This window comes from Symphalangus syndactylus, chromosome 21 (assembly GCF_028878055.3).
Source record: "Symphalangus syndactylus isolate Jambi chromosome 21, NHGRI_mSymSyn1-v2.1_pri, whole genome shotgun sequence".
Taxonomy (NCBI): Eukaryota; Metazoa; Chordata; class Mammalia; order Primates; family Hylobatidae; genus Symphalangus; species Symphalangus syndactylus.
The window spans coordinates 37248021-37274655 of record NC_072443.2 but is presented as its reverse complement, the minus strand read 5'-3'; the positions used below and the strand labels follow the sequence as shown (position 1 = coordinate 37274655).

The following is a 26635-nucleotide window of genomic DNA, read 5'->3' as shown; positions in this document are numbered from 1 at the left end:
GATTATAAATCATGGTGCTATAAAGACACATGCACATGTATGTTCATTGTGGCACTATTCACAATAGCAAAGACCTGGAACCAACCCAAATGTCCATCAGTGATAGACTGGATTAAGAAAATGTGGCACATATACACCATGGAATACTATGCAGCCATAAAAAAGGATGAGTTCATGTCCTTTTAGGGACATGGGTGAAGCTGGAAACCATCATTCTCAGCAAGCTATTGCAAGGACAAAAAACCAAACACCGCATGTTCTCACTCATAAGTGGGAATTGAACAATGAGAACACTTGGAGACAGGAAGGGGAACATCACACGCTGGGGCCTGTTGTGGGGTGGGGAGCGGGGGAGGGAGAGCATTAGGAGATATACCTAATGCTAAATGACGAGTTAATGGGTGCAGCACACCAACATGGCATATGTATACATATGTAACAAACCTGCACGTTGTGCACATGTACCCTAGAACTTAAAGTATAATTAAAAAAAGAAGAAAACAAGTTTATTAAGAAAGTAAAGGAATAAAAGAATGGCTACTCCATAGGCAGAGCAGTGGCTTGGGCTGCTTGGCTAAGAATACTCGTAGTTATTCTTGATTATATGCTAAACAAGGAGTGGATTATTCATGAGGTTCCGGACAGGAAAGGGGTGGGCAATTCCTGGAACTTAGGGTTCCTCCCTTTTTAGGCCATATAAGGTAACTTTCTGATGTGGCCATGGTATTTATAAACTGTCATGGTGCTGGTGGGAGTGTCCTTAACATACTAATGCATTATAATTAGCATATAATGAGTAGTGAGGACGACCAGAGGTCACTTTCATCACCATCTTGATTCTGGTGGGTTTTGGCCAGCATATTTACCACATCCTGTTTATATCAGTTGAGTCTTTTGACCTGTATCTTGTGCCAACCACCTGTCTCATCTTGTGAGTTAGAATGCCCAACCTCCTGGGAATGCAGCCCAGTAGGTCTCAGCCTCATTTTACCCAGCTCCTATTCCAGATGGAGTCACTCTGGTTTTAATGTTTCTGACACTGCTATCTAATACGCGTTTGTGTTTCTCCCCAAGTCATAAAATGGAATATGTTCTCAAAGTGTTTTTCTCATGCAATATATGATTAAGACTTCTTTACCCTCCCCCTTCATATCACGTAATTCATTCTAAAGCCAAAGATGGTGAATGTTTTTGGAATTGTTCCTTTAGGGTATTCTTGGCATTCTTACATCACCATGGGCTGACTCCCTCTCTTTTTTTTACAATATGGTTTTGAAAATGAAATAAATGTGTCCTTATTTATTAGGCTTCCATTTATCCTTCCAGATGGGACTGAGAAGGGATATGCTTATGTGGACTTTAACTACAGCGGTACCTTGCTGGCCTCTGTTGGTAGCAACCCTGACTACACACTGACTATCTGGAACTGGAAAGAAGAACAACCCATACTGAGGACAAAAGCTTTTTCTCAGGAAGTTTTTAAGGTTACTTTCAATCCTGATAATGAAGAGCAGCTTACTACATCGGGATCAGGTCACATCAAGTAGGTTGGGTAACCAATAGAGGTGCCAGTAGATATCACAGGAGTATTTTTCTAAGAGGATCTAAGAGCTGGAGACATTTTTTTTTTTTTTGCTGTTTTGGTTAACATTAGAATTATTTAAAAATATGTTATTTTAAAAGCTAACTAGTAATGCACCTTTTCTAATTAGATATGTGGGATTTTATTTCTGCAAAGAGCATAGATAAAATAAGGGCTTTTTTTTTTTTTTTTTTGAAATGGAGTTTCGCTTTTGTTGCCCAGGCTGGAGTGCAATGGCATGATCTCGGCTCACTGCAACCTCCACCTCCTGGGTTCAAGTGATTCTCCTGCCTCAGCCTCCTGAGTAGCTGGGACTATAGGCGCCCACCACCACGCTTGGCTAATTTTGTATTTTTAGTAGAGTTGGGTTTCTCCATGTTGGTCAGGCTGGTCTCGAACTCCCGACCTCATGTGATCCACCCGCCTCAGCCTCCCAAAGTGCTGGGATTACAGGCATAAGCCACTGTGCCCAGCTAAATAAGGATTTTTAAATATAGCCTGCTGCCTTCTTGTAGGCCCCACCTCCTAAAAGAGTTTGTGTAGTGTCTTAATAACTAACATCGGGATGGTATTTCCAAATTTATATTGAGCTTTCACATCCACTACTGAATTTCTTGTTTGTAGCAACTCAGTCTTCATCCGTAAAACAAGAATTATCACAATATCATTCCTGACAAGGAACACTCAATACGAAACAGTGGCAGAACCTACTCTTGATCTTAGGTCTTGCTCCAAACTCCATGCTCTTTTCATTATATCATACCCTCGTCTATTTCCGGGATGGAATGATCTTGTCTTTCTCTCTCTTTCTTCCATTTTGTCTCATGCATTTGTGTAACAATCTTCTACCACCCCAGAGCTTCCCATAACTTGATTATCAGTGTCTCTTTAAGAGAAAGACATTTTTATCCATCCTGAATTCCTCTTGTCTCAATTTAAATCTGGTCTTTTTGTTATTCATTTATTAGAAATATAGACTAATTGAGCAGATTTTTAATTGTAATCTTTGGGGGAATTCTCAAATAACCTTCTGCTAGCTATATGCGAAAAATTTCCAATTTCTTATATTTTCTGATTATTTAGTAAAATCTGTATTTTCTATGCCCCATATCTTTGGGGAAAAGGCAGACATTGAACAGTTAATTTCGTGTGTGAAGTGCTATGAAGGAACCCAGAGTATATGGAAGCATATCATCAGGGGACCTACGATTCCTTTGGAGAGGATGTTGGCTATCTAGGCTTTTGGCTTTGTATGATTGGCTTGTTGATACTCTCCATTATCTATTTTATATCTACTTGGATAGGTCTTCTTTTTCTACGTGGTCTTCATCATCCTGTCCATTTGTTTAGACTATTAATAAGAAAATGTTAGTAATAACATTTATTGACTGCTTTCATATGCTAGGCACTGTTCTAAGAATTTTTCAACAATTCTATGAGGTAGATGTTACTAATTTTCTCATTTTATACCTGAGAAAATGAAGGCATAGGGTGGTCTAGAAAAGTGCTCAAAGTCACACAGCTAGTAAATTAGAGTTCTTTGGAAAACTTTTATGTCTTCTAAAACAATACTGTCTAATAGAACTTTCTGACAGACTGGGAATGTTCTATGCTGTCTAATACAATAGCTGCCAGCCACATGTAGTTACTGAGCACTTGAAATTGGCTAGTGTGACTGAAACACTAAAATGTTGATTTTATTTAATGTTAATTACTTTAAATCTAAATTTAAATAGTCACACATAGCTGGAGGCTACTGCATTAGGTAGCACAGCCCTAAAATATAAGATGCACAAAAACAGGAAATTTTATTTTTCGCCTATTTTGATCATTGCAGAATTCACATTGCCTAGAACCTTGCCAGACAGGTAGTAGATACTTAATAAATCTTAATCAGATAAATGAATGAAGGAATGAAATAATATAGGCAACTATGAAATATGTAAATATTTGGGTCATATTAAAATAAAAATCAATAAAATATCTTTGAGGTACATTCAGTGTCTTTCTTGTTTGTAGGTTCTGGGAAATGGCTTTTACATTCACAGGTCTCAAGCTGCAGGGATCACTAGGTCGATTTGGCAAAACAACCACTACTGATATAGAAGGCTACATGGAGCTCCCAGATGGGAAAGTGAGTACAGCTGCTATTCTACAATATTAAAATTGTGTTTTCAAGTACATATATGAAAGCACACGTATGTGAAAATATCTTACATTCTAACAAGCTCAGCCAGTAACAGATATTATCATTGTAAATGTAATGAACATTTAATTTTACTTCTTCAATTATCAATTATAATTAAAATATTTCCCTGAAATTGTCATAATCCATACTTACCTACCACTTTCTATTTTCTTTTTACTAAATATTGTACACACATATAAAGTATGTGAGCATTTTCATATTTTAACATAATGACATATTTGTTACTTTTTTTTTTTTTTTGAGACAGGGTCTCGCTCTGTTGCCCAGGCTGGAGTGCAGTGGCACGATCTCCACTCACTGCAAGCTCTGCCTCCCGGGTTCACGCCATTCTCCTGCCTCAGCCTCCCGAGTAGCTGGGACTACAGGCGCCCCCCACCATGCCTGGCTAATTTTTTGTATTTTCAGTAGAGACGGGGTTTCACCGTGTTAGCCAGGATGGTCTTGATCTCCTGACCTCGTGATCCACCCACCTCGGCCTCCCAAATATTTGTTACTTTCAATTATGTCACAGAGTTGCAGTATTTATATACTTGTTTTTCCCCATTTTGTCTTGCTATCATGATCTAAGAAGACTTATTGGGTCAAAGGTTATATACAACCATGTGGCATTTATTTTTATTGTCAGATTATTACTCAGAAAGAGCAAACCACTTTATAGAGGCATCTGCAACACTGCAACTGTAATCTGTTAATTTATTATTTAATATTGTTAGTTTCTTTCCTTTCTTCCTCTTATAAAATTTATAGGCATATTGCCTGAAACAATAGTTAATTAGGATTAGTTCTCTATCAATATTTTACATAGCTTCCTATTAGAATGAGTTATGCATTATTATTTGTGATAATCTCAGTTGTAAGTAAATGCCAGCATACAAATATTACTCTAAGGAACCAAGTGGTCTAGTCATCTACCCGACTGAATATTCTCAATTCAAAAGCATGGTAAATAGGAGGAAGTAAAAAGCCTTGGATGCTGGCGAAACTATATATCTAAATCCATGAGATGATCTTAAATCATCCCAGCTTCCAATTCTCAATACTGTAAGAATTAAGCTAAGATAAAGATCAATAGAATCCTTGTTAAAAACCTGGTATGAGATATATTTTTTAAAGTGTTGGTAGAATTTGTATAGATATAGGGAAGAAATAAGCCATTTTAAATGATAGAGCAACTAAAGGAAATGTTTAGCATTAGAAATAAATATCAAATTTTTAGAGGGCAGATTGGAATAAACCATTTATGTTGGCAAAAAGTGGAGAATTTCAGTTGAGAAGTATGACTGGGTCCTAGTGTACAAGGAGTTTAATAGGTAGGCAGAACTACTCTACATGGGAAGAGTAGACTTGCAAATGAAAGAAGTAATAAACAAATTTGGCCATAAAATACCAGGTTGATTAGAAGGGAAATCTGGAGTCAAGGAAATGAGCTAGAATAGAAGCTGTTGCTGTCATCTAAAAAGAGATGATCAAGGGCCTAGACTTCTCAGAACAAATGGAAAAGGGAAGCTAGATATTAGTCACATTTCAGAAAGGAATGCCTTATAGGTTTTTGTCATCACTGCTGGCTTTCATCACTGGACAGAAGAAAATAAGTCTAAAGACTACCATAAAATGGCTGAGGCTTAAGAACAGAATCAGCAAAGTCAGTAGGGTTGTTAAAAAATAGGTAGATCCAAGAGATAAAAGACTGAATAAAATCATCAGTTTCTCTAGATAAGGGGGAAATGGAAATGTAGACCTCTAGAGCATGCAGGCAAAAATTAGAATAGAGTTTCCCAAAGTGCATTTTTATGGAACATCAGTCTGTACAGAAGCTCCATAAAAAGAAGACTTTTTAAGTCAAATTCCTTTGTATCTAAAAATTCCTCTTGGTGATTCCCAGCAAATACATCTCTATTAAAAGTTCCCAGGGGTCCTAGAGAAAATAAAGTTGTTTGACTTTGTTTATCCTAGCAACTGCCTTCTGAGGCTGTGCAGTTAGAATAGGAGGTTTTGAGCTACCTTGCTTGGATTAGAATGCTGACTGGGTAGTTTTGGGCAAGTTACTTAACTGTTTTGTGCTTCAATGTTCTCCTCTGTAAAATGGGGATAATAATAGTCAGGGCTATCATTGGCCCATATGGTTCCTTTGTGGGAGTCAGAAAAAGCTGTTTGTTTTAAGAGAATGAAGTACCCAACATGCACAAGTGTGCATGGTATCCCTGATAAATGTACCTAGTTCATATGGTTTTTTGCATTAAATAACTTAACATATATAAAGTACTGAACCAGTGCTTGGCACAGAGTCAGTACTCAATAAATATTACTTTATTTGTGACACTTGTTAAATATCTTAACAACTAATACTTGGTGGCATGCACTTGGGAAAATGCCAGATTAGACAGATTAATTTGAGAAAAGTTTTAGATGATTATCCTTGTTTGAAATTGGATACTATTATGCTATAATCTACTTAATTTAGTACTGGCCTTACAAGTTATCTAATATCTAAAATTTGATAGTATTACTTTTAAAAAGTAGACTCTCATCTAATTCCACTCCTGTCTTTTGTCCTAAGAGATGTACCAAGAAGTCTATTGTATACATATATGAACAATTACCAACAACATACAGCCTAATCAAAAAGATGTAAAACTGATCATATTGCTGGAAGGAAATACATCAAAGTGTTATTAGTAGTTGTGTCTGGGGTAGAGGTCTTCATTTCTGTATTTTTTTATTTTTCCATTTAAAAATTTTATAATCAATAAAAATAACCTTAAAAATAATTTTCACCTACTATTTGAGGCATAAATACATACACTTACCTGTTTTAATGCACATTTCTTTTTTCCACATACCTGTCAGGTGCTCTCAGGGTCAGAATGGGGCAACATGCTGCTTTGGGAAGGTGGTCTGATCAAAGTGGAGCTCTGTCGAGGAACAAGCAAGTCATGTCACAATGGTCCCATTAACCAGATAACGCTGTATGAGGGTGAAGTTATCACTGTTGGGTCAGATGGATATGTTAGGGTAAGTTTTCTTGATACTTGGACGGTAGCACCCATGTTTAAGACTTGTAGCTCACCCAAAGGGTTTTATTTCTCATAAAGGTTATTTTGTGAAGGAGATCAGCAGTCATTTACTCCTAAGGCCAACTCTCTTTAAATATTGCTTCTCTTGTGGTAAATATTTGCATTCTTGTCAAAATTAATTTACTGCATTTTACCACTGAAACTTTTTGAGAGGGCCTCTTGTTATTTTGATTCTGTTGAAATAATAGCTTCAGAAGATGAAAACTCATGTTAGCACAAGATGAACAGTAGACCCACATATCCTTCCAAAAGGCTCCGTATGAATGGGCCATTTTGTAGGAACAAAGATGCTGAACATTTGTTAGTTATTTTTTACTGAGGTTACCACTTAGAAATATACCCAGAGGTGAACTGATGGAGTTTGCCTATGGATACTACATTCTTCTTGCTCCTTATGCTAGGGAACTCACTTGCTTTCTCTTGGGGATACTCTCTTGCCCAAAGCCTGGGCTAAGCTGGAACATCTAAGTTCCAGCATCTAAGTCCCCTTGATTGCTATTGTCACACTTCTTCCACTCACTCTGTGTAGCACTTTCTGTTAATGAGTATCCTGCTGTGGCTGGTCAACCTGTGGCCTTGTGATTTGCCTTGTAGTCCTCTTGGTATATATTTTCAGTGGGGCCTTTCATAAGAAAGTGGTAGTGTTCTATTGACATTCTTTAAGAAATGTTATCAAAAGTAAGATTCTTTTTTTTCTTTTTTAAGAGTCTGGTCACTCTGTTGCCACCGATTGAGCTTACTGTGTTTAATATTGTTTAACCCATATCTCCCACAGTGGGTCCTCTTACCACTGGCTTTTTGAGCCCCAGTGTATGTTTTTACATTTACAATATTAAATTTAATCTTGTTAGATTTCACACATTGCTCTGAGAATCTTTTGTGTCCTTTATTTTGTCATATGATATATTTGCTATCTTTCCAAGATATACGTTACCCCAAAATGTCTAAATACCAAGTGGGAGAGAACCTCAGGAGAAAAGAAGTTAAATGTTTCACAGAGGATCCCTTCATGGACACCAGTAGTTCCTAAGCTTGCTTCTCTTTTCAGAGTCTGTCCTTGTCTTTTCAGTCCTTCACACAGTAAATCTCTACCTCTTACCCTTTAGAAAAAACCTAGCCCAATTCCCAGGGGTTAGTCTGATCCTAGTTTGATCCTTAACCCTAACCCTGACCCTCAGATATTTCCCTCTTCCCCCAACCAGGCTAATCTATGGGACAGTCTTCCCAGAGTTCCTTTCTCAAAGTCTCAGTTACTCAGTCTAGGATCACATGGCAGGGTATGTCGCCAGAACTGTCCAGAATGAGCTTTGGTCCCTCACAGGGGAGGTCCTGCTGAGCCTCCCTGCCACCGTGAGGTAAAACTGTGCTCCCTCACTCTTCCTGTAGTATTCTGGACTCCTCTCCCAATGAACAATCTACACTTAACTGTCTCACTGTCAGATAGTAACATTTACTGTCTCACTTACTATGAGACATGTTTGGTGGTATGCACTTGGGGAAATGCCAGATTTTCCCAATGAGATAGTAAAGTGTGAAATATTAATATTCAGGAAGAGAAACATTTTCTAACGGAGACTTTATCTACATCTATATTCTTTGCTTCTAATGAGATAGTGCTTGAGTCATTAAGCAAGAAGGTGTATTTCCCCCTTCCAGGGGCCTGCTGGTGTGTAGAAAACAGGGTTCATTATAATGTCTTGCTGAACAACTGAACCATATACTCCTATGGCCACTTTATGTAAAAAAAGACCTAATAGAAACCTTGAAATAAAATTTGTTTTGGATAAATTAGAATTCTTATGCAAGGCTGTACTTTCTCACTAATCTTTATAAACATAAAGGAAACTATAATAACTTATCATACCTCAGTTCAGAGTAAAATTTCAGGGGTCAGGTTTTGGCTGGTGTTCTTATCACACCTGTTCATTGTTGCTTTTCATGAAAGAAAAAGAAATGACTTTTGAAAAAAAAATCAGGGTTTTTCTGGCTTAGAAAATAAATGTTCAGAAACTACTGATCGATTAAAGTCTTTTCTTTTCATTTTACAAGATATGGGATTTTGAGACAATAGACACTGCTGATATAATAGATGAAACTGGATTGTTGGAGATTGAGCCTATTAATGAACTTCAAGTAGACAAGAATGTGAATCTCTTCTCTATGATAAAAATGAATGAAACTGGAAATAACTTTTGGTTGGCTCAGGTGTGTTGCCTTCTTCTCTCTTGGCTCTTTAACATTACATGAACCAAAAATTAAAATAGTAGTATGATTGATTTGGCTACAAGTCCATTTAACTGTTAAGTGTTATGAGATTGCTTATTGTGTGGCTTTAGTCTAAAATATAGAAGTTGTTTTTATTAAATTTCTATTATACTTTAAAATATATGTGAGCTTTTGATATTATTGCTTGTCCTTACTTTAATAAATCATAGGAAGAACATTTAAAAAATTTGATGAGTTTAAAATGATAAAACAAAATACTACGTAATTTTTTTTTAGGATGCCAGTGGAGCCATATGGAAGCTTGACCTTAGTTTTTCAAATATTGTAAGTTGCCTATTATTCTTATTTTCCCCTTTCATAGTAAAAACTTTTGTTATTTGTCTTTAAAGTATTCTTTATCTTTCTCCATATTTGATCATGGTCCTCATAAAGAACTTGCCCAACATGTGCTACTCTTGAGAATTCTCTCTTTCGTTATGATTTTACATAAAAAAGAATCTATCTCATAGCATAATTTACCAGAAAAGTGACAGTGTCAATACCTAACATTATATAGTGCTTTATAGTTTTTATAAATATATGGAATTTTCATTTATTTTATCTCATGTGATCCTCATCACTACATTATTTAGTAGGCAAGCAGCTGTTATCATTTCATTTTACAGATGAAGAAATTGAAACTGGCATTTGAGGTGACTTGCACAAAAATCACACAGCCATTAAGGGCAAAGCCCAGGACTCTATCTGGTTCTCCTAATTCTGAACCAGTGTTCTTTCTAACTTTTTAGGCTTTTTCTTATTTCTATCCAAATAAAATCACACGTGTTATATTTTTATCTTTGCATTTTTTTAAACTTGATCTTAATTCTTTGTTACCCTGTCTTTGAGATCTAGTAAGCTGTCTATCTATTCTCAGACCCAGGACCCAGAATGCCTCTTCTCCTTCCATTCTGGAGCTATTGAAGCCGTAGCTGTTTCTCCTCTCACTTATCTCATGGCCACAACTGGCTTGGATTGTAAGTAGGAACTCTTAATTAAAATATGTCTGGCCTTGTTTTGTTTTATTTGCAGTAAAATTTTTATGTGTGTTTGACTTAAGAGCATTTGGGGATTTTCCCAAAAGGGGAGCCTCTTGAATGCAAGCGAGGTGAGTTGTGGAGAGGAGAGGGCACAAAACGCAGCAGCCATGGTTATTGTGAGAGATTAAAAGAAGGACAAAATCTGTAAATTGCTCATGAAAATGCTGCTCGTTTTGATATTGTCCACGTTTGTGTTTTTTCTATTCTTTCCGTCTCCTTTCTTCCTTCTTAACTTATGGCAAATCTATATGGACTATGCAAGGTGAAATTGACCCAGCAGTCAATCATCTGTTTTCTTCTTTATTATTCATGTTTATGAATTATCTGTTTGAGGTTGTACATGAAATTTTTTACAAAAGAAAGTTATTGACTGATTTAGTTAAGAAATTTCTTGTTATAATATTCAACATGTAAAAAGTGAGCCAAGACTTAAAAAATTATGTATTTCTTTTAAAACTGTCTTTCCATAGGCTCCGTTCGAATCTATGATTTTGCTAGCAAAACTCCTTTGGCCCAGATGAAATTCAAACAAGGAGGTACTGCCCTTGTTTGGGTACCCCGAATGGTAAGTTTGTTATTATAATGAACTACCAGAATCTATTGGTAATATGGCATATCGATGCTATTTCCTGGAAATATAGATATTTGCTGACTCAGAATTTTAAGGAATAATAAAAGTTTTAAGTTAGTTTATTTAGTCAGAATGTAATAGAAATCTTTACCATGATTGTTGTTACGGGTTTGGTCTTGTTTTTAGTGAAATTTTTTGCCACCTGTAGATTTGTAACAGTTTCATGTTGCAAAGCAATTTCCCAGCAGAACTTTGTGTATCTAGCCTCGATCCATCTGACTCTAATTTCATTCATTCTATTAATATTTACAGAGTGCCAACAATGTGCCAGGCCTTGTTTTAGATTCTGGGAATATAGCAGTGAATAAAAAGACAAAAAATACTTGCCCCTCATGGACCTTATGCTTTAGTGGGAGGGAGGCAGAGACAGTAGTCAAAATAAGTAAGTTAAGTACATGTTATGTTAGATAATTATAAGAACTATAGAAAAAAATTACGCTGAGATAGAGAGTTGTTCCATTTATCAATTGCTGTATAATAAACTATCTCAAAATGTAATGGCATAAATAATCATTTTATTTTGCTCATGTAGTCTTTGTGTTGGGATTCGCGTGGCAGCAGGGATGGATTGTCTCTGCTTCAGAGTGTCTGGGAACTCAGCTGGGAAGACATGAATGGCTGGGCCTGGAATAATCCAAAGGCTTCTTGATCACAAGGCTGTCACCTGGATTGGATGACTTGAAGGCTAGGCTAAGCTGGGACTGCCAACAGGAGTGTTTATACCTAATACCCTCTCCATGTGGCTTAGGTTTCATCAGAACATGGCAGCCTCAGGACAGTCACATACTTTTTACATGGTAGCTCAGTGCTCCAAGATCTAGTGTTCCAACAGTAAAGGCAGAAGCTGATGGCCTTTTATGGCCCATTCCCCAGAAGTCAAAATATCACTTCTACCATACTTGATTGGGTGAAGCAGTCACACAGTCACAAGCCCCATACAGAATCAAGAGGAGGGAACTTAAACCCCATCTCTCCATGGGAGGCCCATCAAAGATTTGCAGCCATATTTTTAAAATGCCATGGAAGTATTTGGGGAAATATTTAATATTTACTATTTTGGGTTGAAATTAAAGAGAAAATATTCCAGGCTAAAAGTAAATGTGGATATAACTGGAATTAGGGGGAATTTCATGATGGGATCAAGATCAGAAAGAGAACTTAGTCCAGGGAACAGAGCCATCTTCATGATGAGGCTAGAGTAAGTAGAAAGGACAGAGCATTTGGATTGGCAGACCTAGCTTACTCACTATCCTAATCTAGTTACACTCCTAACTGAAGTCTTAAAACTACAATCCAGGTAATTGAATTGTTTATTCAGATGGTCGTGTAATGTTCACAGCATGTTTCCTTTTTTAGGCTTATATTCAAGTAATGATCATATGGATTTTAAGCTACAATTAAAATGTCCCTTCTCCATACCCCCTTACCTTTCTGGAAGGCTATGCATCAGTCTTTATGACTTAGCTCAGGTCAGACATCAACTCTGCATAGCCCTCCATGAATCTACCTTCAAGTAGAGTTAGGGCCTCCTTCCTCTGTGATTTTTTTCCCCTTAGTGCTTGTGTGTGTATCTCTTACAGCATTTATCACAGCATACTAAGATTATGCGCTTTATTGTCTTCCCACTAGACTGTTTTTCATGGTGACAACCATGCCTTATTCTTCTTTGCATCTCCAGTGCCTCTATAGTTACTGGTACATTTAGACACTTAGTAAATGTTTATTGGATAAACAACATTCAACTGAAGTTGAATGGTGTACAGCTTTTTTATTCCGCAAATTCTCCTAACTGATGGTCACTGAGCTCTACAGGATGCCCAGGCTCTTCCAAGACAGTAGATTTGGTACATTCTGACATTGGTAGGTTTACATGTCTAGCTGAGACTTTTCCTCTAAGCTGCAGACTATGATATCTTTATTTTAAAATCTCAAGGGGACCTCAAACTCAATGTTTCCAAGACTAAGTCCGTGATCTTCTGCACATCCCCAATCATCCCTCTCTCTAAATCAACAATAGCAACTACAAACCATACACACACCTGGCTCCCTTCCAGTGTTTTCTGTCACAGTAAGTGCCATTATCAGTCATCCTTGACTCCTCCCTCTGCTTCATTCCCCATATCCAATCATACCAAGTAGGGCCATTATACCTCTTCCTAAAATATGTTCATATCCCTCATCTCCACTACATTACCTCAGACCAATAGTTCTCCTGAAGTGTAGAAGCCATCTTAAAAGGTCTTTCAAAAGTTCTCCCAGCATCCTATCCAAACCACCTCATATCTATTTTCCACACTGCAGCTAGGATGTCATTTTAAAAATAGCAAATCTGACCATGTCACTACCACTTCCCCCTGGAACCCAACTAAAAACACTTTGATGGCTTTCCACTGCTCTGGGATGAAGACTTTTCTTATTGTGACATGGAAGCCATTTTGTGATCTGCTGCCTGCCTGTCTTCCTCTCCAGCCTCCTGGGGAAACATTGTTCTCTTACTCTAGTCAGACTATAACTTTTTCTTGAGTTCTGTTATTTCCTGCCACAGGACTTCTGCACAAGTTAAATTCTCTCTTAGGAGTGCTTGTCCCACCTTCCTGTACCTAGCTAATTTCTGAGCATCCTTTTGTTATCAGCTCCACCATCTCTTTCTTAGGGAAGCCATAAGTCGAGGTCAGCCTTCTTTGTTATATGCTCTCAGAGAATACGTTTCTTTCTTTTAGCACTTATTTCAGTTCATAATTTCACACTCATTTATGTGATTAATGTCTGCACCTTTCACTAGACCAAAACTCTGTGACACCAAGCACTGAGTCTGTTTATATTCACCACTGAGTTGCTGATGATAGGTGCTTAGCATGTGGTAGGCAGACACTCTGCTGTTTGTTCATTCAGTGTTTGAATTAACGTTGTTTATCCTTCCTGTGGTCATTGGTTATAAGGAACTATGCTAGAATGGGCAGAGGTTACCAGAAAGTGGTATAAAGAATTGCCAATGGGCAGCCAATATTAAATTACCTGAGTCTAAATAAAATATCTGTTATATAGTACAACTTTCTCAATTAACTAGTTTCAGGTCCCTTATCTTTAATTTTTTCCAAGGTAAACTTCACTGGAGCACAAATTATTGTAGGATTTGAAGATGGAGTTGTTCGAATTCTTGAACTTTATGATCCAAAAGGGCTCACAATTTTTGCAGGAAGGAAGAAAATTTTGGATGCTGATATTCAGTTGAAACAGGTTTTCAAACCCCATACTGCTTGCGTCACTGCTTTAGCTTATGAACGTGATGGGGAAATTCTAGCCACAGGGGTAAGCAGTACATTTCCTTTCTTTTCTTGTTGAAATTTTATAGTTAACATTGCCTTATAAGTCCTCCTACTTCATCGTGTCTAATTTACTGAAATTCATTTTCTATCAATATATTCATATTTTGCTTTCTTTGTAGTCATATTCTTTCAGTGTAATCTGTGAATAACCCTCTTTTTAATCAGAAGAGAGCTGGAGCATGTGAATAACACTTAAAAATTCTTACAAATTGAATTCTAATGCTTATTTTAGGTGAATTGAAAATTTCAACTGGGGACCATGCTAGTTGTATTATTTATAATCAGTATTTTATTCAGCATAGATATGTTCTTATATAGAATTGCCATAAATGAAGAGAATAACCGTGTAAATTCTTTATGCACTAATAGGTGAGCATATGTGTGGTATAATTTTTTGTGTGAATTTCTGAAAGTATGGTGATCATATTTTCAGAACCACATACTGAAACACATCGTTTTCCAAATGTTCTAGTGCGGAAAATGGAGCAAGTTTTAGAAATAAGAATTCTCCTAGAATAATCTGGGATATATGACCAGTGTAGATAGAGAGAGCGTATGCTATTAAATGCTTTTTTGTGATCTATAGACTAGATTTCATAGTAATATTCATTTGTCGGTGTGTCTCTTTTTCCTTAGAGTAAAGATCAAACTGTTTTCTTCTTTGAAGTGGAAAGGGATTATAAGCCAATTGGTTATATTAATACTCCTGGACCTGTGTGTCAGTTAATGTGGTCTCCTATGTCTCACGTAAGTCATTATTATTTGTCTTCCTGCTTAAATCTCAATTACTACATAGTGAAACTATCTTGTAGATAGAGAATAGCAGGTGGAATTTTTAGCCCACTCCTGGTTCCTGCAGTGAGGGTCAGGGATGCAGCAACAGAAAGCTCAGGTGGCTGCTGCTAGGGTTGGCCTAGAGCATGGCTCAGGAGCCTTACTCTCTCCTCATTGCCTCCTTTCTCTTCCATGGTCTTATTAGTTGACCACGATCCTCTCTCAAAACCCAGGGTTATATCAGGCTTTGCTCCAATGGGACTTTTGGCCACAGGCACGGCATGTCAAAATGCTTTCACCTGGGTCAGTCAGTCTCTCTGACAATCAGAAGCTGAATTCTAAGGTCTGAATGTACTTTTCCTCATCTTTATCTCTTTACTTCTCCTCTGCCCTCTATCCGCATCTATTTTCTTTTCTATCCTTTTATTTCTTCTTTCTTAGCAATTGGTAATTCAGTATTGATTACTAATTTCTTTTAATGTCTCCAGTTTTACTAAATGTGAGCATATGATAATTCAGTCATCTAAATATTGATTGACTGTCTAAACCAAGTGCTGTGCCAGGTGCCAAGATAATACTGATGAATTGCATAGAAGTGCCATCAGGATTATTGGAGTAACATTGGTGATCCACTTTAAGTTTTCTAAACAAAGGTCCATAAAATATATTAGTATTATCTACAAAATGCTTTTTTAAATTAGTCAACAAATACTCATTGTTTCTATCTTTTCTAGGCATTGTGGTAGATTAAATAAGCAGTACAAAATAGTCTCTCAAGGAGAAAAAAATATACATTTAAAAAGTTAAATATACCTTATCATTGAAAAATAAGGTTTCACAAAGGAATTGGTGACTAAAATATCAATGGCATAGACCAAGCTTGTCCATCCCATAGCCTGTGGGCTGCATGCATGTGGGCTTTGAATGAGGTGTAACACAAATTCATAAACCTTCTTAAAACTTTATGAGATATTTTGCAATTTTTTTTTTTAGCTCATCAGCTGTTGTTAGTGTTAGTGTATTTTGTGTGTGGGCCAAGACAATTCTTCTTTTTCCAGTGTGGCCCAGGGAAGCGAAAAGATTGGACACCCCGGTATAGAGAATGTGTGCTGTGAATTTAGAGCAGGGAACTATCAAGAAAGGAAGAAGTTAAAATTAAGTTATTATTTTGTATTATTGTACCTTGATTTTGAGAAATTGGTAGGATATGACCAAATGAATAAGAGATAGGTACAGATGGTTCAGGTGAAGGGATTGATAGCTGCAAAGGAAGCTCTGTGAGAAAGCATGAATGTTTATATCACAACATATAATATTACATGCATCCTTCATTCACTTCCTTAGATACAAAGTTAAAAAGATCAACATTTGCCAGGGTTTGGGGTGGTGAGTGTAAGGGGAGTAGGTGTGACATTAAAGAAGTAGCTTGAAGGAGACCTTTGTGGTGATGGTATAGTTTTGTGTCTTAATTGTCATGATGCTCACATAAATCTACACATATGAAAAAATGATGTAGAGCTGTACACACATTCTATACTAATGTCAATGTCCTGGGTGGTTTTGTATAGTTGCATAAGATGTGAACAGTGGTAGAAACTGAGTGAAGGGTATGTGATACCTCTCTGTACTATCTTTTCAACTTCCTGTAAATCTATACTTATTTCAAAATAAGTTTAAAAAAATTAAAAGTAATTATTAGTTTATTTGTGTGGCTATAAAGGAATACTTGAGGCTGGGCAATTTGGCTTATGGATTTGCAGGCTATACAAGAAGCATGGTGCCAGCATCTTCTTCTGGCGAGGGCCTCACAGGCTTGTAGTCATGTCAGAAGGTGAAAAGGAGCTAGCCTGTGTAGAGATCATGTGGTAAGAGAGGAAGCAAGAGGGAGAGTGGGGAGACCACGTGCGGTGGCTCACACCTGTAATCCCAGCACTTTGGGAGGCCAAGGCAAGTGGATCACTTGAGTGCAGGAGTTGAGACAAGCCTGGGCAACATAGTGAAACCCTGTCTCTACAAAAAATACAAAAATTAGCCAGGTGTGGTGGTGCATGCCTCTAGTCCCAGCTACTCGGGAGGTTGAGGTGGGAGGATTGCTTGAGGCTACAGTGTGCCAAGATCGCGTCACTGCGCTCCATCCAGCCTGGGTGTCAGAGTGAGACCCTATCACAAACAAACAAACAAAAGAGGGAGTTGGGAGGTGCCAGGCTCTTTTTAATAACCAGCTCTCCTGGGAATGAATTGAACAAGAACCCACCCCCTTCCCCACCCAGGGAAAGCATCAATCTATTCATGAGGCATCCACCCGCAAGACCTAAACACCTCCCATTAGGCCCCATGTCTAACATGAGAGATCAAATTTCAACATGAGATTTGGAGGGGACAAACATCCTGTAACATACAAGACCAAAACAGCATAATTTAAAAGTCATTTTGGGCAGTGCTGCTTGCTAGTACTTGTATTTCTAATATCATTTGCAAATTACTAAAGTAAAAAGTAAATTACTGTATGTAACTGACCTGCTGCAGACTTTAATTGTCCAAATTGCAATAGGTCTTAGCCCTTACCAGCTGAAATATCAGACCTCATATCTGAGCATAAAGTATTAAGCTTCTGCCTGATGGCTTTGGGTGGTTCCAGTAAGGGTCCCATGTACACACAGAGCCATTCTGTCTGCCATGGTTACTACCATGTTCACTTTGGCAGCAGTGTGGAGAAGATACAAGGGAGCCAGGTCAGGGGCAGGTGGATCTATTGGGCAGCTGTGATGTGACTAGAGCATGAAAGACTGTGTAGACAAGAGATATTTAGAAAAGAGAATTGACAGAACTTGGTGATCTTTTATTTTTGTGAAGACAATTTTGAGGTATCTAAATGGAGTTCATTATAGTTTCTCTAAGACATGTTCTTCCTCCAGTATTATTCTTGGGCTTCCATTTTCCCTGTCACTGAAGCCAGAATCTTGAGAGTTATTCTGGTCTTTATTATTATTATTATTAATTTTTGTGGGTACATGGTAGATGTATATATTTATGGGGTATATGAGATATTTTGATAAGGCATATAATGCATAATAATCATATCAGGGTAAATGGGATATCCATCACCTCAAGCATTTATCCTTTGTGTTACAAACAATCCAATTGTACTCTTTTAGTTATTTTAACATGTGCAATAAATTATTATTGACTATAATCTCCCTGTTGTGCTAATAAATACTATATCTTATTCATTCTATGTATTTTTTCTTACTCATATACCATCCCCAATTTGCACCCCACCCCCTGCCACACCCACCACCCTTCTCAGCCGCTGGTAACCATCATTCTACTCTCCATCTCTATCAGTTCGGTTGTTTTAATTGTTAGCTCACAAGTAAGTGAGACCATGTGATGTTTGTCTTTCTGTGCCTGGCTTTTTTCACTTAACATAATAACCTCCAGTTCCATCCAGGTTGTTGCAAATCATAGGATCTCATTCTTTTTTATGGCTGAAGAGTACACATTGTGTATATGTACCACATTTTCTTTATCCATTCATCTGTTGAGGGATGCTTAGGTTGCTTTCAAATCTTGGCTATTGTGAATAGTGCTGCAATAAACATGGGAGTACAGATATACTGATTTCCTTCAATATACTGATTTCCTTTCTTTTGGGTATATACCTAGCAGTGGGATTGCTGGATCATATGTTAGCTCCATTTTTAGTTTTTTTGAGGAACCCCAAACTGTTCTCTATAGTGGTTGTACTAATTTACATTCCTACCAACAGTGTATTTTACTCCACATTCTTGCCAGCATTTGGCATTGTCTGTCTTTTGGAAAAAAGCCATTTTAACAGGAATGAGATGATATCTCATTGTAGTTTTTATTCGCATTTCTCTGATGATTAGTGATGTTGAGCACCTTTTCATATACCTGTTTGCCATTCGCATGCCCTCTTTTCAGAAATGTCTCTTCAGAACTTTTCCCAATTTTAAAATTGGATTAGTAGATTTTTTTCCCCCATAGAGTTGTTTGGGCTCCTTATATATTCTGGTTATTAATTCCTTGTCAGATGGATAGTTTGCAAACATTTTCTCTCATTCTGTGGGGTGTCTCTTCACTTTATTGATGGCTTCCTTTGCTGTGCAGAAGGTTTTTAACTTGATGTGATTCCATTTGTCCATTTTCGCTTTGCTTGCCTGTGCTTGTGGGGTGTTATTCAAGAAATCTTTGCCCAGTCCAATGTCCTGGAGAGTTTCCCCAATGTTTTCTTTTAATTGTTTCATAGTTTTGAGGTCTTAAGTTTAAGTCTTTAATCCATTTTGATTTTATTTTTGTATATGGCAAGAGATAGGGGTCATTTTATTCTTTTGCATATGGATATCCAGTTTTTCCAGAACTGTTTGTTAAAGAGACTGTTCTTTGTGCAATGTATATTCTTGGCATCTTTGTCAAAAATGAGTTCACCATAGATGTATGGATTTGTTTCTGCATTCTGTATTCTGTTCTATTGGTCTGTGTTTCTGTTTTTATGTCAATACCATGCTGTTTTGGTTACTGTATCTCTGTAGTATAACTTGAAGTCAGGTAATGTGATTTCTCCAGCTTTGTTCTTTTCGCTCAGCATAGCTTTGTGTATTCTGAGTCTTTTGTGATTCTGTATAAATTTTAGGAATTTATTTCTATGTGTATGAAGAATGTGATTGTTATTTTGATGGGGATTGCATTGAATTTGTAAATTGCTTTAGATAGTATGGACATTTTAACAATATTGACTCTTCCAATCTATGAATATGGAATATATTTCCTTTTTTGTGTCCTCTTCAATTTCTTTCATCCGTATTTTATAGTTGTCATTGTAGAAATCTTTCACTTCTTTGGCTAAGTTAATCTGTATGTATTTTATTTTATTTGTAGCTATTGTAAGTGGGATTACTTTTTTGATTTCTTTTTCAGATTGTTTGCTGTTGGTGTATAAAATGCTATTGATTTTTGTGTGTTGATTTTGTATCCTGCAACTTTACCGAATTTGTTTACCAGTTCTAATAGTTTTTTGGTGGCATCTTTAGATTTTACCAAATATAAGATCATATAATCTGCAAACAAGGATAATTTGACTTCTTTCTTTCTAGTTTGGATGCCCTTTATTTCTTTCTTATCTGATTGCTCTATCTAGAACTTCCAGTACTATGTTGAATAACAGCAGTAACAATGGGCATCCTTGTCATGTTTCAGATCTTAGAGGAAAGGCTTTCTGTATTTCTTCATTCAGTATGATACTAGCTATAGGTCTGTCATATATGGGTTTTATTGTGTTGAGGTATATTCCTTCTCTACCCAGTCTTTTGAGAATTTTTATCATGATGGGATGTTGAATTTTATCAAGTGCATTTTCAGCATCAATTGAAATAATGGTGTGATTTTTGTCCTTCATTCTGTTGATATGATGTATCACATTGATTGATTTGCATATGTTGAACCATCCCTGCATCCATGGGATAATTCCCACTTGGCCATGATGAATGATCTTTTTAATGTGTTGTTGAATTCAGTTTGCTAGTATTTTGTTGAGGTTTTGCATCAATATTCATCCATGATAGTGGCCTGTAGTTTTCTTTTTATGATGTGCCTTTGTCTGGCTTTAGTATTAGGGTAGTACTGGCCTTGCTGAATGAATTTGGAAGTATCCCCTCCTCCTCATTTTTCATAATAGTTTGAGCAGGATTGGTATTCTTAAATGTTTGGTAGAATTCAACAGTGAAGCCATTGGGTCCCAGGCTTTTCTTTGCTAGGAGAATTTTTTATTATGGCTTTGATCTCATAACTCATAATTGGTCTGTTCATGTTTTGAACTTCTTCATGGTTCAGTCTTGGTAGGTCGTATGTGTCTAGGAATTTTACTATTTCTTCAAGGTTTTAAAATTTATTGGCATATAGTTGCTCATAGTAGCCTCTAATGATCCTTTGAATTTCTGTGGTATCAGTTGTAATGTCTCCTTTTTCATCTTGGATTTCATATATTTTAGTCTTCTCTCTCTTTTTTTGTTAGTCTGGCTAAAGGTTTGTCAATTTATCTTTTGAAAAAAACAACTTTTTAATTTGTTGATCTTTTGTTTTCTTTCAATTTCATTTAATTTTGTTCTGATCTTTTTCATTTATTTTCTTCTACTAATTTTGGGTTTGGTTTGCACTTGCTTTTTTAGTTCTTTAAGGAACGTCATTAGTTATTTGAAGTTTTTCTGTCTTTTTTGATGTAGTTGCTTATAGCTATAAACTTTTCTGTTAGTACTGCTTTCACTGTATCCCATAGGTTTTGGTACATTGTGTTTCTACTGTCATTTGTTTCAAGACATTTTTAAATTTTCTTCTTAATTTCTTCATTGACCCACTGGTCATTCAGGAACATATTGTTTAATTCCCGTGAGTTCATGTAGTTTCCAAAATCCCTTTTTATTGATTTCTAATTTCATTCCATTGTGGTCAGAGAAGATATTTGATATAATTTCATTTTTTGGAATGTTTTAAGACTTGTTTTGTGGACTAACATATGGTCTGTTCTTGAGAATTATCCATATGCTGAGGAGAATAATGTGTATTCTGCAGCCATTGGATAAAAAGTTCTATAAATATCTGTTAGGTCAATTTGGTCTATAGTGCAGATTAAGTCCAATGTTTCTTTGTTCATTTTCTGCCTGGATGATCTGTCCAATGTTGACAGTTGGGTGTTAGAGTCTCCAGCTATTGTTGTGTTGGGGTTGATCTCTTTCTTTAGCTCTAATAATATTTGGTTTATATATCTGAGTTCTCCAGCATTGGATGCATATATATTTACAATTGTTATATCCTTTTACTGAATTGACCCCTTTATCATTATATAATGACCTTCTATGTCTGTAAATCTATTTTTGTCTGATGTAAGTGTAATTATTTCTACTGTATTTTGATTTCCGTTTGCATGGAATATCTTTCTGTTCCTTTACTTTCAGTCTATATGTGTCTTTATAGATGAAGTGTGTTTCTTGTAGGCAACAGATCACTGAGTCTTATTTTTTAAATCCATTCAGCCATCTCATTTCTTTTGTTTGGAGAGTTTAGTCCATTTACTTTCAATGTTATTGTTGATAAGTAAGGACTTACTTCTGCCATTTTGTTATTTGTTTTCTGATTGATTTGTGGTCTTCTCTTTCTTCTTTCCTTCCTTCTTATCTACCTTTTAGTGAGGGTGATTTTCTCTGGTGGTATGTTTTAAATTTCTTGTGTATCCATTGTATGTTTTTTTCATTGAAGTTACTATCAGGATTGCAAATAATATCTTATAACCTGTTATTTTAAACTGATGACAACTTAACACTGATTTTATAAACAAACTAATACGCAAGTCCCCACCACAGGGACTGTGCTGGGTCAGTCCTGAAGCCAGCATAGCACTGGGTCTTGCCCAAGGCCTGTGGTAACCACTGCCTGGCTACTGCCTATATTTGCTCAAGTCCCTAGGTCTCTACACTCAGCAGGTAGTGAAGCCAGCCAGGCTTGTATTCCCTTCAGGGTGGTGACATCCCCAGGCAGGTCCAGGGATGCTGTCTGGGAGTCAGGGCCTGGAGTCAGAAACCTTAGGAATTTGCCTGGTGCTCTATCCTACTGTGGCTGAACTGGCACTCAAACCACGAAATGCAGTCCTTCCCGCTCTTCCCTGCCTTTTCCACAAGCAGAGAAGTCTCTTCCCAAGGCTGCCACTACCCCAGATCTGTGGCAAGTACTCCCTGGCTATTGCTGATTCTCACTCAACGCCCAAGGGCTGTTCAGTCAGCTTGTGGTGAATGCTGGCAGTCCTGAGTCTTTCCCTTCAGGACAGTGGGCTTTCCTCTGGCCCAGGACCAGAAATGATGTCCAAGAGCTAAGGCCTGAAATTGGGAGCCCCAGGTGCGCACTTAGTGCTCTATTCCACTGTACCCAAGCTGGTACCTAAACTGCAAGACAAAATACCCTTGACTCTTCCCTCTCCGTATTTCTCAAGCAGAAGGAGTCCTTCCTCATAGCCACCACAGTTGGGAATGTGCTGGTCATACCTAAAACCAGCTTGTCTCAGAGTCTCATCCAAGGCCCACAGTATGTACTACCTGGCCATCACTGTTGATTACTCAGGACCCAAGCACTCTTTAGTCAGAAGGTGATGAATTCTGTCAGGATTGAGTCCTTCTCTTCAAGGGGATGGGTTCCCTGCTGTCCCAGCATGTGTCTGGAGATATCATCTGGGACCTAGGGCCTGGAATGGGGGCCTCGCAACTCTTCCTGGTGCCCTACGTACCGTGGCTTAGCTGGTATCCAAGTTGCAAGACCAAGTCCTCTTTATTCTTCCCCCTCCTCTCCTTAAGCAGATGGGAGAATTATCTCCCAGAGCTGAGAGCTGTGCTGCCTGGGGTTGGGCAAGAGGTGGCACAGACACTCTCTTGGCCACCCAGGCTGATGTCTCACTATATTGCATGCCCTCCAAAATCCACTGGCTCTGAGCCCAGTACAGCACAAGGACTTGTCTAGGAATTGCAGTCCTTGTGGCCTAGACTGCCTTTCAAGTTTATTTAGGATCCCAGAGCACTTTAGGCTATGGTGGTGAGGCTTACCAGAACTCTAGTTCTGACTACTGGGCTGAATCATTCCCCTCTGACTAGGGCTGGTCTAAATACTCTGTCTGTGGGCGCTGTCTGAGTTCTGCGCAAAGCTGCTTTCTGTTGTGACAGGCAGCACTGTGTTCTGATGCAAACTCACAGTTATTGCTCTGTCCTTCCCCCAAGTACCCAGATTATCTTTTCATGCCACACAGCCACCAGAGTGGTGTCAGCAATTCAAGACTGTCTGTCCTACCCTCTGCAGTGCCTCTTTCAGTGATATAAAGTTAAAACCAAGTATTGTGATCACTCATCTGATTTTTGGTTCTTAACAAGATGTTTTTTTGTGTGTGTAGATAGTTGTTAAATTTGGTGTTCCTGTGGGGAGGTCAATCGGTGGAGGCTTCTAATCAGCCATCTTGCTCTGCTTCGTCTCTATTCTAGTCTTGTCCCTGCCTCTAACCACCTTGCCCCTCAGTAGTTCAGGAAGGCTTATTGATTATACAACCTAGGCATCTCTTGAATCTGTCTTCTCCTCTGTATCTTCTTTGTTCTTCACTGTTTCATGTAACATGCTTTTGAACTTGATCTTTTTTTCCTTAAATGACAAAATATAAGAGAAGACAGCAATAGACAAAAGACAGACAAAAGACCTACAGACTAATAGGAAATAATGAACAAGACAACAATAGTAAATCCTTCCCTATCAATAATTATTTTAAATGTATATGGATTAAACTTCACAATCTAAAGACATAGAGAAGCTGAATGAATAAAAAAATAAGACCCAACTTGGTTGAAAGTGAAGAGATGAAAAAAGACATTCCATGCAAATGGTAACCAAACATGAGCAGGGATTGCTGTATTTATATCAGACAAAATAGACTTTACATAAAAAACTGTCATAAGATACAAAGAATAACATCTCATAATAATAAAAGATCAGTCTACCAGAAAGATATAACAATTATAAATATATAGACATCCCACCTCAGAGCACCTAAATATATAAAGCAAACATTGAGAAAGATGAAGGGAGAAATAGACAGTAATACAATAATAGTAGACTTCAATACCCCACTTCTAATAATGGATAAAACATATAGATAGAAGATCAATAAAGAAACAGAGGCAGGGCGTAGTGCCTCATGCCTATAATCCCAGCACTTTGGGAGGCTGAGGCAGGCAGATCACCTGAGGTCAGGAGTTTGAGACAAGCCTGGCCAACATGGTGAAACCCTGTCTCTACCAAAAAAAATACAAAAATTAGCTGGGTGTGTGGCGTGCCTGTAGTCCCAGCAACTGGGGAGGCTGAGGTGGGAGAATCGCTTGAACCTGGGAGGCAGAGGTTTCAATGAGCTGAGGTCACACCACTACCCTCCAGCCTGGTGAGAGTAAGACCCCAGCTCAAAACAAACAAACAAACAAACAAACATATAAACAAAACCCCAGAAGACTTGTATAACACTGTAGGCCAAATAGCCCTAACAGATGTGTTCAGAGCAGTCCACCAACAGCAGTAGAATACACATTCTTGTCAAGTGATATGGAACTTTCTCTGGGATAGATCGAATGTTGTTTTTACTACATACAATGAAGTTTTTTAAACAAGAAAGAAAATCATAAAATATAAACTCTGTTTCTTTGAGGCTCTTGTCATTCACCTATAACATCTTTTTTTTTCTACATTGCTATCATCTTCTGACCACCTGGTTGATCCTGTTTCTTTATTTGAATTTTAAGAATATGGTTGTCTTTCTCTCCAATAAAAGTGCAAACAAGTATTCTGAATGATATTGTATTAGTCTGTTTTCACACTACTGATAAAGACATACCCAAGACTATATAATTTATAAATAAAAAGAGGTTTAATGGACTCATAGTTCCTCGTGGCTGGGGAGGCCTCACAATCATGGTGGAAGACAAAGGAAGAGCTAAGGGACGTCTTACATGGCGGCAGGCGAGAAGAAGACTTGTGCAGGGGAACTCTTCTTTATAAATCTATCAGATCTTGTGAGACTTATTCACTATCATGAAAACAGCACAGGAAAGACCTGCCCCAGTGATCCAATTACCTTCCACCAGGTCCCTCCCATGACACGTGGGAACTGTGGGAGCTACAATTCAAGATGAAATTTGGGTGGGGACACAGCCAAATCATATTAGATATTAACCATGTGGATAATCGATCAAACAGCATCAGACTCTGAACTTCCTGACTCCCTCATCTTCCATGATTTTTATAGTTTGCCCACACACTTTCACAGCTACCCACTGGATACTTATTACTGTGTTTTTGTTTGCTAGACCTACCATAACAAGATACAATGAAGTGGATGGCTTAAGCAACATAATTTCTTTCTTCACAATTCTGGAGGCTAGAAGCCCCAAATCAAGTTGTTGGTAGGTTTAGTTTCTTATGAGACCTCTGCTTGGCTTGCAGACAGCTGTTTCTTTCTGTGTTCTCACATGGTCATCTCTATGTTTGTGTTGTCTGTGTCTTAATCCTCTTTTCTTATAAAGACATCAATCATATTGGATTAAGGGCCCACCCTGACAACCCTGTTTTAACCGATCTCTTTTAAAGATCTATCCCCAAATGTAGTCACATTCTGAAGTACTGAGGGTTAGGACTTCGATATATGAATTTTTTTCTGAAGGGACACAATTGAGCACATAACAACTATAAGAGCTCAAGCTTAAAAGTCAACTATTTGGGGCCAGTTATGGTGGCTCACACCTGTAATCTCAGCACTTTTGGAGGTCAAGGTGGGTAGATCACAAGGTCAGGAGATCGAGACCATCCTGGCTAACATGGTGAAACTCCGTCTCTACCAAAAATACAAAAAAATTACCCAGGTGTGGTGGCGGGCAGCTGTAGTCCCAGCTACTTGGGAGGCTGAGGCAGGAGAATGGTGTGAACCCATGAGGAGGAGCTTGCAGTGAGCTGAGATTGCACCACTGCACTCCAGTCTGGGTGACAGAGTGAGACTCTGTCTCAGAAAAAAAAAAAAGTCAACTATTTGGAAATCATCATTCTCAGCAAACTAACACAGGAATAGAAAACCAAACACCACATGTTCTCACTCATAAGTGGAAGTTGAACAATGAGAACATATGAACACAGGGAGGGGAACATCACACACTGG

General features: G+C 37.7%; 1 protein-coding gene across 5 annotated transcripts in view; it reads left to right on the top strand.

The window, feature by feature from the left end:
- Nucleotides 1–26635, top strand: part of CFAP44 (cilia and flagella associated protein 44) — a 154228-nt gene that overhangs the window by 32782 nt on the left and 94811 nt on the right. For all 5 annotated transcript variants that reach the window (XR_010118452.1, XM_055260149.2, XM_063630025.1 and 2 more), the window contains 9 exons: nucleotides 1327–1543; nucleotides 3602–3716; nucleotides 6639–6803; nucleotides 8915–9070; nucleotides 9368–9415; nucleotides 10008–10107; nucleotides 10641–10735; nucleotides 13901–14110; nucleotides 14764–14874. Coding sequence is in view for 4 of the 5 variants with exons in the window: in XM_055260149.2 (XP_055116124.2) it covers nucleotides 1327–1543; nucleotides 3602–3716; nucleotides 6639–6803; nucleotides 8915–9070; nucleotides 9368–9415; nucleotides 10008–10107; nucleotides 10641–10735; nucleotides 13901–14110; nucleotides 14764–14874 (1217 nt within the window). In the remaining variant the exon portion in view is untranslated. The remainder of the gene's footprint in view (nucleotides 1–1326; nucleotides 1544–3601; nucleotides 3717–6638; nucleotides 6804–8914; nucleotides 9071–9367; nucleotides 9416–10007; nucleotides 10108–10640; nucleotides 10736–13900; nucleotides 14111–14763; nucleotides 14875–26635) is intronic.